A 12,185-nucleotide genomic window follows, 5' to 3' on the forward strand; every position below is an offset into this window, starting at 1 on the left:
CTTGCAATTAGCTAATAAATTTAGGGCTTCTCAGCCTGGTGAGGTAGCTGCCCACACTCCTGTGCGGTCCTGTTCTTCTCTGCTAAGAACATCCACGGGGGAGGTTGTCATCTGGAAATAAATTGTCTGTCTTGCTCTTAATTGATTGCCACGAGCAGACAGCCTTGTGTCCTGTTGCGCAAGCGAGGCAATTGTCCAGCAGTTGATGTGTTGTGAATTTTGGTTCTGAAGGTTTAGAATTTAGTTCTGAATTCTTGGGTTCTTTCATCCTTTTAATCCCTGACGATGAAAACCAAACCAAAACCAAAAAAGGCTTAGCTAAGAAAATGTTACTTCATTACTAGACAAAGTAGAAGGCAAAAGGAGGCTACCAGATAATTACAAAAGTTACAAAATGAAGTACTTAGCAGTAGCCTTTGTTACTGCAGTCTCTCCCATCTTTGTGCACTGGATACCTGTAGGTTATATATGTGTGCATGTTTCATTTGTATGATCACATGCTGTAATTTTCTACCAGACCATTTCCTCAGCGCTCAAAGTAACCAGAGGCAGCCATCTGCAGGCTTGCTTTCCTTTCTTTGCCCAGGCATGGTTTGGAAAAGCTCTTTCCAGGCTCCTGGCCATCAAAATATATAACAGGCAACTGAAAACCTTTTTGCATAAAATAATCAGACCTGCTTGACCAACTGCTAACTTGAGGTGTGTCCCAAGGATTTCACCTTCCTCTTCACCTTGCCACGTTCAAACATGAGAGCATCGTGTCAGCTCAGGCAGATGTCTAAATGTTGGGTTGTGATTGAACATGGACTGGTTTGGTTGTGCCAAAATTAAACCTGTAAAGTGATAAGCAATTAAAAGCTTATGCCTAAGGCTTTTGAGATAAAAGTTTATATTTTATTGCATATCCACATTAGCTGTAGGCACAATTAGAAGAGTGAAGAAGGTGAAGTTTTAAGATGTCTGCTGCTGATGAAACCTGGAGGTTACCTAAATGCTTGTTATTAATCATATATAGGAAATAAATTCAGTGAATCTGTAACTTGTGTCTAGCAGCTGGGTTTTTATATCTCCTTTATTTTTAGGGACAGTAGGAACCAGAGTCATTTTGCACCATGCAAATAGAGAGCACAGAGTTAAAGAATGTACTCCTAAACTGGTAAATTTGTTTATCAGAGTAACAGAATAGCAGAACTAACATTTCTTTTTAGGAAATGTGTATTTTCTAATACATGCATGATCTTCCCTTACTAGAAGCAAAGAGCAGTGTCACTTTTATTTTGATGTGTCACTAAATTAATTGTAATCTTATGGTGACCTGCTATGGAAAAAATACCTAACCACCCTAAGTAAAGAACATCTCAGCACAGCTGGGTCATGAGCATGTTTTCTCTATTTTTGGAATAAAACAGAAAGCAGTTCTATTCTATCTTTGCAGGCTCTTTCCATATTGTATTTGATATTCCTGTTACTAGTAAAAACTTTTGACTTTGGCCCAGACTGTTTCACAGCCCAGAATAAACAAAATTGAATGCATGTTGGACATATACAGACCTTGCCAAAGGCATAAATTCTATTAATTGAGTCATATTCAATTTCTAATACTCCCAAGCTAATGGGACATTCCTATGGGTGAAGTCCTGTGTTATTTAAAAAATAATATTTTAGAATATAATTTTGAGGATATAAAATTATCTATTTGTCTGAAACGTATTTGGTGTCTTGTCTTTCTATTGCACCTTTATACAGCCTTTCAGACTGTTCAGGTGAGTTTCCTGAATGTCATCTACACCCAGCCACATGCTGCACATTTTCACTCACCTTACTTTTCACTTTTCACTTGTGCCTTACTTTCATTTACCTTATCTTGCATTTTGATGGTTGCACAATTTTCAGTGAGCCCAGACAGCTTTGTGGTTTTGATAGGGGTACGGGAAAATCCCTTTTATTTTGCTCAGTCAAATAAGTTAGAGGCCAGCCTGTACTTGCCTCTTGAGGGGGAAAAAAACTTGCTTGTTCATTGTTTGTAGGTCTTCCCTATTCTGACTTTCAGCTCTATCTCAATCTGAGCTTCCTCTCCTGCAGTTAATTACCAGTCCTGGGTTGTTGTCTCAGCTCCTTTCCTCTTCTAGCAGTTGTGTTTGTTAATATAAAACTCAAACCACATAAACCTTCCACCTAGATTACAAATCTTTTTTTTTTCCCCCCTTACTCCTCTCAGCATATTTCTCTTCTAGGCTTCAACACTCTTGCTTTCTTTAAACACCTCTACCCCCCATGCAACTTGTCTACAAGCCCTTGAGGTCCTCAGGGCTTGAGGTCCTGAGCCCCTAAAGTCTTCATCCTGGCTGTGTCACAGTCCCAAAGCCCCATGTTCTCATCACAGTTCCAGTCTTGATTTTCTTCTCCTGAGTGTTGGGCTGTGTGTCAGAGGTGCAGCTCGACCCTGGCTCTGTGAGCCATCGCTGTGCCTGGTGCTGGGTTCCTCAGAGCAGCAAAAACAACTATTTGAATATTTTCAAGTGTGGGGATGCAGCCTAATACTTGAAGCTATTGTCCTCTTGTTAGCATAGAGTAATGGTCTGATGGGATAATCTCCCAAGAGAAAAAATGCATACACTATGAAACATATTAACTGAGCTTCCAGAATGTGTAAAAAGAAGAATAGAGCCTTCAGTGCTTTTGTTGAGTGTGAAACGAAGATATCCTGAAGCCAGTGCTGACTCCAGCTGATAAATCCATCCACATGATGCTGCGTTTAGATCTGAGCTACCGTGTGAGGGACGAGCTCTGGAACCTCTGCGCTCGCCGTGCGGTTGCTCCACGGCTGGACAGAAGCCAGTTGTGTTAGATTCCATGACCTGTTGATCAGTGAGCAGCTCTGGCAATCTGGTGTGGATATCTTGGGCTTTTTATATCATTTCCAGCCGAGTTCGCAGGGACTTCGGCTTTTGAGCTCGAAAAGGCAACTCATGACCGCTGTGTCGTTCAGAAGAATTGTGTGGTCAGTGCTGAAAATAAGGATGTAAGAAAAAGGTTATTAAATTTTCATTTCATCTGATTAGTTCCTGCCAATCATGTAGAGCAAATACATGCTAGAAATAGGCACTTGGTAGTAATTGTGTTTGCACCAAGCCAGTAATTAATGTGTCCAATGTACAAATATGGAAAGAATGTTTTGCATAATGATTTTTCACACTCGTGAAAAAGAACCAAAAACTAACATTTGTTAACTCCTCTGAAGGCATGTCCAAGTGCTCATACACAGTTCTGCCTTTACTTCTGTATTTCCATTGTGTCTGGAGTTGAATGCTTTTATCATAGATTAAATAACGAAAGCTTTGACGCAGGTGGTGATTAGGAGCATAACATTGTGATAGTATTAACTTCACCTTTATCAAAAAAACATGGACTAATAAGAGTGAAAAGAAAACCTTATACAACTTCTGCTTTATCAGGTAAGAGAAAAGAAAATTGTGCGTGGTATGCACGTTATGCATGTCCTAAATCTTCTGTATTCTGGATGAAGTGCTTTTAGAAAATCTAACACAAGTGGAAAGATGAACACAGAAAAAAGCTCCAGTCTAAATATAGATTTTCAAGTAATTGCAGTCTATCTCTTTAAACATTGATAATTTTAAAATAAATTTTAAAATAAAGTGTGAAATTCTGCTAAATTTATTGTTTTAATACCTTTGTGTTTCCTTCTGTAAAGCCTGGTTTTAAATTCAGGTACATCTTCAGTTTGTTAGTGAAGTAATTAAAGCATTTAAATGGCAATATTGCCTAAGGCAATTTCAGAGTTAACCAGAAAGCATTTAGGTGGTGACTGGAAAATACACCATTTTTGTTGAGAGTTTCATCAAATAGTATTAAGTCTTTCTAATTAACGTTTAATATATCTCTGTGACTTGAAGAAGTAGCTTTTTTCATTAATAATTTGTTAAAATATCACCTTTCCACAATTCGATAGTGCTATTTTAGTTATTTTCCCTCAGTAGTGATATTTCAATATATATAACTTATAATAGCAAATATATTTTAAGTAATACAGCACCTTAAATTTGAGGTCAATGATTAGTTACTGGGTTCTGCTTCAAGTTGTAAAGAAAACAAGAGAAAAACAACATCTTAATTACTTCACTGAATCTGGAGTAACAGTCTGGCAGCTGCTACGTGAAATTTGTTTCTCTGATTAAAATCTTGTGTGTGGTAAAGTTTATGATTTAATGCTGCTTTTCCTTCCCTATTTTGTGTATCCCTGTTAAAGCTGTTAATTCAGTGTATTTGGAGATATTTGTATCATTGTTAATGGATTCGTTCATGCCGATTTGAATTGTTGACAGGATTACAAAATGTAAGCACTTTCTAACAAGTTATTTTGTACATATGATGTGGCATTAAAAAAAAAAAAATCTCAGCAAGATATACCTTTTGAACTTTGTAAATGAGTTAGCAGTGCTTCTGTCTGGTGAGGAGGGTAGTGTGTTTATACAACAACTTTTTAGGGCTGATTGTGACAGTAAATGAAAAATTACTTCCCTGGCTCTGTGAACTCTTACTTTCCCCAGAAGCAGTGAAAACAAATGAGCTGATAGCAGCTAATTGCTGAGCACTGACAGGCTTCAGTCAAGGGGGGGCATCGTTGGTCTTTCAGAAATTGACAATAACAAGTAAATCCATTTGACCATAAACTTAAGTGGCTGTGATACAGTAAATTACTTGCTCTTAATTTGTCTTAATTTGGGAACTCTTTAGCTCTAAAGTGCATCGAGAGCTTGTTTGTTGTGTATATATGCTTTTAATTATATTACATTGAATGAATAGGGGATGTCAGTTCTTTCACTATAATTCAGATGTAGGATTTGCATCAGTCACATTCTGCCTGTTTGATTAAATCTAAGGAGTCTTAAAAATGATAGTATTATTTTTCTAGGGAAATAAGAAGTGTATATGTCTTGAAAACATCTGCTGCAATCAGTATGCTGAATTTGAGGAGCAGCGGATAGTCTGACAAATACCAAATGCCCGAAGTGTTCTATTTTATTTCTTGGCTTATGCCCACAAAAATGTTTCTAAAAGGATCAAAATAACCTTTTTTAAAATGGTTGTTATTAGCTAATGATGATCTAATGGTTGTTAGCTAGTGCCACTTGTTAGAAACCATCCTCTGATAACAGTTTTCATCTGAAATTCCTTTTCCATGTAGAAAAGCTAAAGCCTGGAAGAGGCGGCTCTTCCGGTACGGTTGGAAGTGGCTGTTCAGAAACACGGTGCCATAATTACCTTTATGCAATCACTCACTGGCACAGAAAGGGCACCAAAAACTCTCCTCTGGAGCCTGTACCAGAGGAATCCATCAATCCTATGTCGTGACTTTGATTGTGAAAGGGTTTGTGGGGACGCTTTGCCACGGCTGCATTTTGGGAAGTATTTCTAAGGCTGTGTATCACAGGCTGTGCAGGGCTGTGCCGTGTTTCAGCACTGGTACAGTTCTTGGCCTCTTCCCCTGTGTAGATCTGGAATCCTGTATATCTGCATCCTTGGGAGACAAGTGCCTAGGGCAACAACTGTAGATAATAACTTGCGATTTGTGTCTTTTGCAAGTTACAGTCATTGTAAACTGACAGCTGTGAAGGACCTAAACTCACATCAAAGGATACAGATCATCTAGTTAGGTCAATTAATGTTAATTCTCATCTCCCATTAAATTCTTTTATCTTCTCTCTTTTTCTTCTCTTTTTTTTCCAGCCAAGCCCAATACCAAGTCCTGTTTTGGGGAGAAAGCCAAATGCTAGTCAGTCACTGCTCGTGTGGTGCAAAGAAGTTACAAAAAACTATAGGGGAGTGAAAATCACCAATTTTACCACGTCGTGGAGGAATGGTTTATCCTTTTGTGCAATATTACATCACTTTAGACCAGACCTAATGTAAGTTGTGTACTCTTTGCCTGCATAAGCCAACTCTCATAGAAATACTGAACAATTTTTAAACTTAAAAATCAGATACCAGTGCGTTTTAGGTGCTGAACTGTTTTCACCCTTTGCTTTCAAGCAGGGAACCGTCCTTTCTAAGAAACCAGGTTTATGAATGCTCAAACTTTGTGACCTCTTTGCTCTCCCTTGTTGCATAAACAATTATTTCTCCCCTCTCTGTGATTTGTTTTTCTCTTCTTAATCTTATACAAAGAACTGACTTCAAGATGATTATGAGAATTGCGCCAGTGTTGAAATGAGATGAGAGGAATAAGCTCTTTGTATGCTGACAAGGACGGATTACCTCCTGGTAAATTTGGTTGTCAAGGCTGGCCTCTAGTCCCTGCCTTAACTTCTTTTTTAGATGGAGAGCTTCAGGCGATGAAACATGTAATCGGTGTTTATTTATTTATTTATTTATTCCTTTAATTTTCCACACTATTAGTTTTGTTGATTGAATTGCTGTGAAATTGCTAGTTACTGTATGATATTATTGTATGTCAAATTTTTAGATTTAGTTTGTTTTAAAAACTGCTGCTTTTATCAAATACTGTATATACCCACTGTGCCATTTTCTCCCTCAGTGACTACAAGTCCCTGAATCCTCAAGATATTAAAGAGAACAACAAAAAGGTAAGAACTGCCAGGCAAAGAAAAACCAAAAAACCTTCCAAAAAAACCCATAGCATCAATTTTGACTTCACTGCAGGTTTTTATTAATTTTGGGAAAGTGCAGTTGTTTTGTAAGGTCATAACTGCAGCTCACAGAAGGTATTCGACCTCCCGCCGTTCAAATCGGATGCATTATTGACTCGGGTTTGTCATGGTTTTAACATTCACAACAAGTGCGAGGCTGGCATTCGAGTTTAATATTTGTGTGGCCTACATTAACTGTGAGAGCAGAGGAAGGGCCTGACCAGCCTTCTGTGAGCACTGCTCTGATTTTTCCAATCAGCCACGTAATTAAAAAAATGAAAAATGTAACTGCTTTTGGACTGTGGCACATGAGGCTTCTCTTGCTGTTGCATTAACAAGGCTCTGGTAACTGGGCACAGCTGATGTTGCTTTGATGGTGATTGTTATATTTTTAAAGATGAAATTTTATACCTATTCTTATGCTGCATCAGCTGAATGATGGGCACAACATGGGAGGTTTAGGATAAAAGGTATTACTTTACAAATAAATGCTAGCAAAAAAGTTAAACGCCTTGTGCTGTGCAACTGTTTTAAACTACTCTTTGTAGGTGCAAGATATAAAAAGTTTCTCTGGAAGAAGCAGGAATTCAGCTTGGGAATCACCAGAAGACTGTTTATTTCTGCTCACTATTTTAGACATGTTACAAGCTTCAGTTGGGCCCTAGGGACATGTTTAGAAATTACAATTTTCATGTGAGTCACTGATAATAAAATTGTTCCTGAAGATCATCTGAAAATTGTTTTAAGTATCAGGCTTCTTAATGCTGTGATTTTATTTTTATACTGCTTTAAAAGGCACTAAATTTAACTGGGATGAAGGTACAAAAATATACTTTGAATAAATTAACCAAGTTCAATATTGTATAGCAAACATATCTACAATCTAGTATTATTTACTTACGTGGAATTTCTGAAAGTACTTTATTAAAATTCATGTTGTTTATATTTTAATGTGCCTGCGCACTTATATGTTAGGCAGGGAGTTACTTGTCTTTAATTTAGTACTTAAGTATTATAAATAATGAAATATCCCCAAACTGCTCCTATCTAATGAGTATTTGGCTGATGATATTTTTTTTTCATAATAATAGGAGGACTTAAAATGACCTAAGTGGATTATCTGTGACATCACAGTATTTTCTGTGACCATATGTTTTTGTACTTCAAGTTTTGTTGAGCGTCTGGCCTAATTAAGCCGGATTATAAAAAAAGAAAGAATAGATTATTAATTAAAAATGTTAGCAATATGATCAGTCATCTTTTCTTTGTGAAACTGTGGTGGCAAACAGTGAACTTTTTGGCCTGTCTTTCTAACAGGATATAGTTCCCAGAATTGAAGAAATAGTGATTGTTGTTATTGTGCAGTTTTTTTCTTTCATCACTTTGCCAGCCTTTGCCTGACAGCTACACTGAGTATCTCAGTTGCTTCCTGCAGATTTATTTCCTGGTCTCACACAGTTCTGCCAGATAACCCCGTGTGCCCTTGGTTGGAGTGAATGCAGCACTGCCAACAATGGCTGCCTAGAAATTCCATGCAGATATGTAGCACATTTGACAATGATTCCTCCTAACCAATTAAAATAACATCTTTGGATGAATAGGATGATTTTCTTTGTCTGAAACAGCTCTTTTTTTTTTTTTTTCTTTTTTTTTTTCTTTTTTTTTCATGTTTTTCTGGCTCTCCCCCTCTCCCCAAAAGGAAAACCATAGATTAAAGGTTAACCCATAGGAGTGTATCTTTTAGAAGTGCATGACCTTGTTTGTATTTTAATAGAAAAAAGGAGAAATCTTAAGAGACAACTATTTCAGTGCAAACACTGAGTATAATTAGAGATGGAAATACGCTCTTACAAAAGGCACATCATTGGAGGTTCTTTATAACACATACCAAGCACTTGCCAATTGGGTGCTGCCACTGATGCTGAATATAAAAGGGTATTTACCTGTGACATCTGATCTTGGCCAATATGTCAGTGTGTTACAGAGCTGGGAAATGATTGGAATAATGCCTGTGGTGCTTGTGCTGATGGATCCCAATTGATGTCTGTCAATCAGCTTGTCAGTAAATTTAAAAAAAGAAAAAACTTCATTGGGAGATAGGTAAATAGGCTTTAGTGTCCTGAATATACATACATGAAAAAAATCCCAAACAACTACTACATTGGCATCAGTCTGGATTGGAAGATATTTTTGGTGCACATTGCAATTCAAATTTCTATCAGGAACAAAAGAGAAACCAGGATTATCTTGGAGAAAATTACAAACACTACAGGGATACTTTCCCAGCTGGTCCAAAGAGTTGTGCTTCTGCTTAAATCTCAGATGTAGCTAACTACCCATATTGTCTTCCTAGTAGCATTAAACAGCTAATTTAATTTAATATATCTATTTGATAATTATTAAATAATAATTAAATTTAAATTAATAAAAAATATATTAAAATTACAGCATACTGGCACTACAGTTCCTTATCATCAATAGAAATATTTGTGTCGCTAATAATGTGTCCTGCACTTTAAAAATATAAACTAAATATAATACTATATAATACTATATAATACTAAACAAGACTTGGGCTGGATCTTTGACAAGATGAAGGAATGAGAAGTAGAAGGGCACAACAGAGTGGTTCTAATAATGAATTTCTGGTTTAATTAATGTTTTGAGAAGCTTATTTCATTTACTGTGTGGGTATATCTTTTGGATGTTCAATTGGCACTTTTAATTTTTATGATGCTTCCCAGTTCTTGACCACTTCTACCAAATTCCTCAATACATTTGAAATTGAGTGATCATGTTAATAAAATATTCAATTTTTAAAAGGAATCCTTTTAAATTATACATTTAAATAGAAGAATTCAGACTCACAAGGGTAGTATTGAGTCAAAATGGAAAATATTCCTTACCTTGAAGTTGGAGCTATGTTTTTATAATAGGTGTTCATGCTCACCTCTACAATTTGATTCCACGAAGTCCTAAGAACATATCTAATTGCATGTGTAGGAGATGCTTGTTGGCATCAGTAGGATCATGTAGGAGCAGAGTTAAACATGCAGAGAAATAAACATTTGCAAAAACTGAGGCTGAGTTATGCCTTTGTTTAACAAAAATAATTTGACTTGGAAAATTTACTGTTAATACCGTGTTACCAACTAGATAGAAATATGATGCATTTATAAATATGTTGGAATATCAGGAAGCTCCCAGCTTTTCTAGCAGTGAAGGAGAGCTCATCACATACTGCTGTATGGGCAGACACATCCAGAACACACAATTGCTATTTCTAGAGCTACTGGCTGTAGAACATTGGTGTGCCAATCTACATATTTAGTGTACTTTGAAAGGAGAGAAGCAAAAATACAGATGAGAGTGAGAGGGAATGGGAAATAGGTGTCAGGCATCAGCAGGAAATAACTGTGTTCAATCCCAGGCATCACCAGAACTGAGCAGCCAACAAAAAGTGACTGCAGCTGTGCTGAGAATATCCATCATTCCAAATTCAATCCTGCTGTAGTGTTCTTCTAAGGTAGAAGTAGGTACTTCTAAGCAAGTACCTTTCCTGACAATCCTGAAACACTGTCCCTGCCTTCATTTTATAGACCCTGGGAGATACTCGTAGAATTTAGTTTTATTAGCATGTAAATAAGAAATTGAGAGTATAAAAGGGGTTTAGGTTAGGTCATGACTATGGGCTTTGGCTGCCCTGGACTGCCTGTGCCTGTCCTGTCATTCTTCAGATGGTAACTCCTACTACCTGCAGTGTGGGATAACAAGTTATTTATGCCACTGAATCAGCACTGACCCACTTAGCAAACAACACATCCTGGTGTTACCTTTAGTCTACAGACAACGCAGATGGCTGGCTACGTGTTTGTGCCCAGCCTGGTTTCTATTGTCATGTGAACATTCATCATTCCTGGTATCTGCCATGCCTTAGGCTGCCCACCCAAATCCCTGCACTGCTGTCCCTTAACTCACTGCTCTCTGCTCCTCATATCTATTCAGTTCCACCCATCTTGTCTCTCTCTCCTCCAAAGCCAGCCTGATCCTGCTCCTCCAGCTCTGTTTCCCAAGATGCTGTAAATGGCAGCTGTCCCTCTTCTCCCATCTGAGTTGCTGCCATTCCCTCCCACCTCTCATTCTACATCTGAGTTTTTATCAGCAAATACATCAGTCAGGTTTGCCACTGCTGCTCCTATATCTAAGCATAGCTCTGTGTTTATAAATGGCATAACAGTCTCTCATAATAACCTTCCCAAGAAATACCACACCAAATACCAACAATGATTTTAGGCTAAATTATTTTGCATGGGGAGAGAGCCAGAAGAGCTTCAAAATAAATTATTCAGACAATTTCTATGTCTAAACAAACTCTGTCAATCATTTGTTATAATGATAGAAAAATTACTTCACCTAAAGTGCTTTGGAAAGTTACACCTGAGCATGAGGGGAGGTATGCAGAATTTCAGGAAGGTAAATTCCAGCTTTTGGAAGCAGAGTTTGAAAAGCAGCTGAAATGAGAACTATTTGACCATTGAGTAGGGAATGACATTGCAAGGAGCAGAGAGCCTCCTTTTCTCAGAGCAAGGAAAATATCCAGGTTTGCCAGGAGCAGTCCAGCCCAGCCCCACATTCTGTTTCACTGTTGAATACTTAGTAATATGAAAACCAAGAAGATTTAAAAAAGCAACCCATAATTGTTCTACTTTTTTTTTCTCTATTCTTCTAAAACTAAAGAAATTAAGGAAAAAATGTAAAGTTGAAGAGTTGAAGCCAGTGATGTGTGTTTCCTTGTGAAAGGACAGATTTCTCATCCATGTCTTAAATTTAGCATCTGCTTTTGTTCAAAACAGTGTAGGATCAACTGTGAACATTGTAAGCCCCTTCAGGAGACGGTGAAAAGGAGCTGCAGGATTCCTGGGGGAGGAGAAGCCCACATGCTTTAACTGAGTGCATCTACGCTAACAGGAGGCCTTTTAAAGGCTTCCTTGAAACACAATATTGTCTTCCAAGGTTAATCCAGGATAGTAATAATTAATTGTAAATTGAGAAACGGCTTTAATTCTTCAAAACTAGAAAAACCTGATGCACCAAGCCCACTCACTTAAAGGGCCAGCGGTAAAAGAAGACAATGTGGCCTCACAAAGCAGGAGGCTTGCAACTGTTTAGCTTTTAGAAAGTAAAGTGAAATGGGAATGATTTTCACTCTCTCTTTCTTATTAATTTAGCATCAACAAATGTTTTTAAAGTGCATTTGCTTGATGGATTAATGTGATTTATGTCTAGTGTCAAGTAATCTGTGGTGGTGTTCTTTTTGGCTATCTGGACATAGTTTTTCATCAGCAGGAATCACTGCAATTACATGACCAATAGAAGGCAGAAGGTTGATCATCAGTGATAAAGCTCAAGATGGATTAGTGTCGTGTTTCTTATATCTTTGTTCCTTATCTTAAAAAGCCATCCTGAGTTCCTTTTTTTTTTATGGTCCAACTCTTAGACTTTTTTTGTTTGCTTGTT

The 12,185-nt window shown here is 37.4% G+C and overlaps 1 protein-coding gene across 31 annotated transcripts in view; it reads left to right on the top strand.

Moving 5' to 3' along the window:
* The window catches only part of EHBP1 (EH domain binding protein 1), a 207,745-nt gene that overhangs the window by 120,739 nt on the left and 74,821 nt on the right, over nucleotides 1-12,185 (top strand). For all 31 annotated transcript variants that reach the window (XM_086879111.1, XM_086879112.1, XM_086879114.1 and 28 more), the window contains 2 exons: nucleotides 5,749-5,927; nucleotides 6,557-6,605. In XM_086879111.1, the coding sequence (XP_086735237.1) occupies nucleotides 5,749-5,927; nucleotides 6,557-6,605 (228 nt within the window). The remainder of the gene's footprint in view (nucleotides 1-5,748; nucleotides 5,928-6,556; nucleotides 6,606-12,185) is intronic.

This window comes from Cyanistes caeruleus, chromosome 2 (assembly GCF_971803275.1).
Source record: "Cyanistes caeruleus chromosome 2, bCyaCae1.hap1.1, whole genome shotgun sequence".
NCBI classification, from domain to species: Eukaryota; Metazoa; Chordata; class Aves; order Passeriformes; family Paridae; genus Cyanistes; species Cyanistes caeruleus.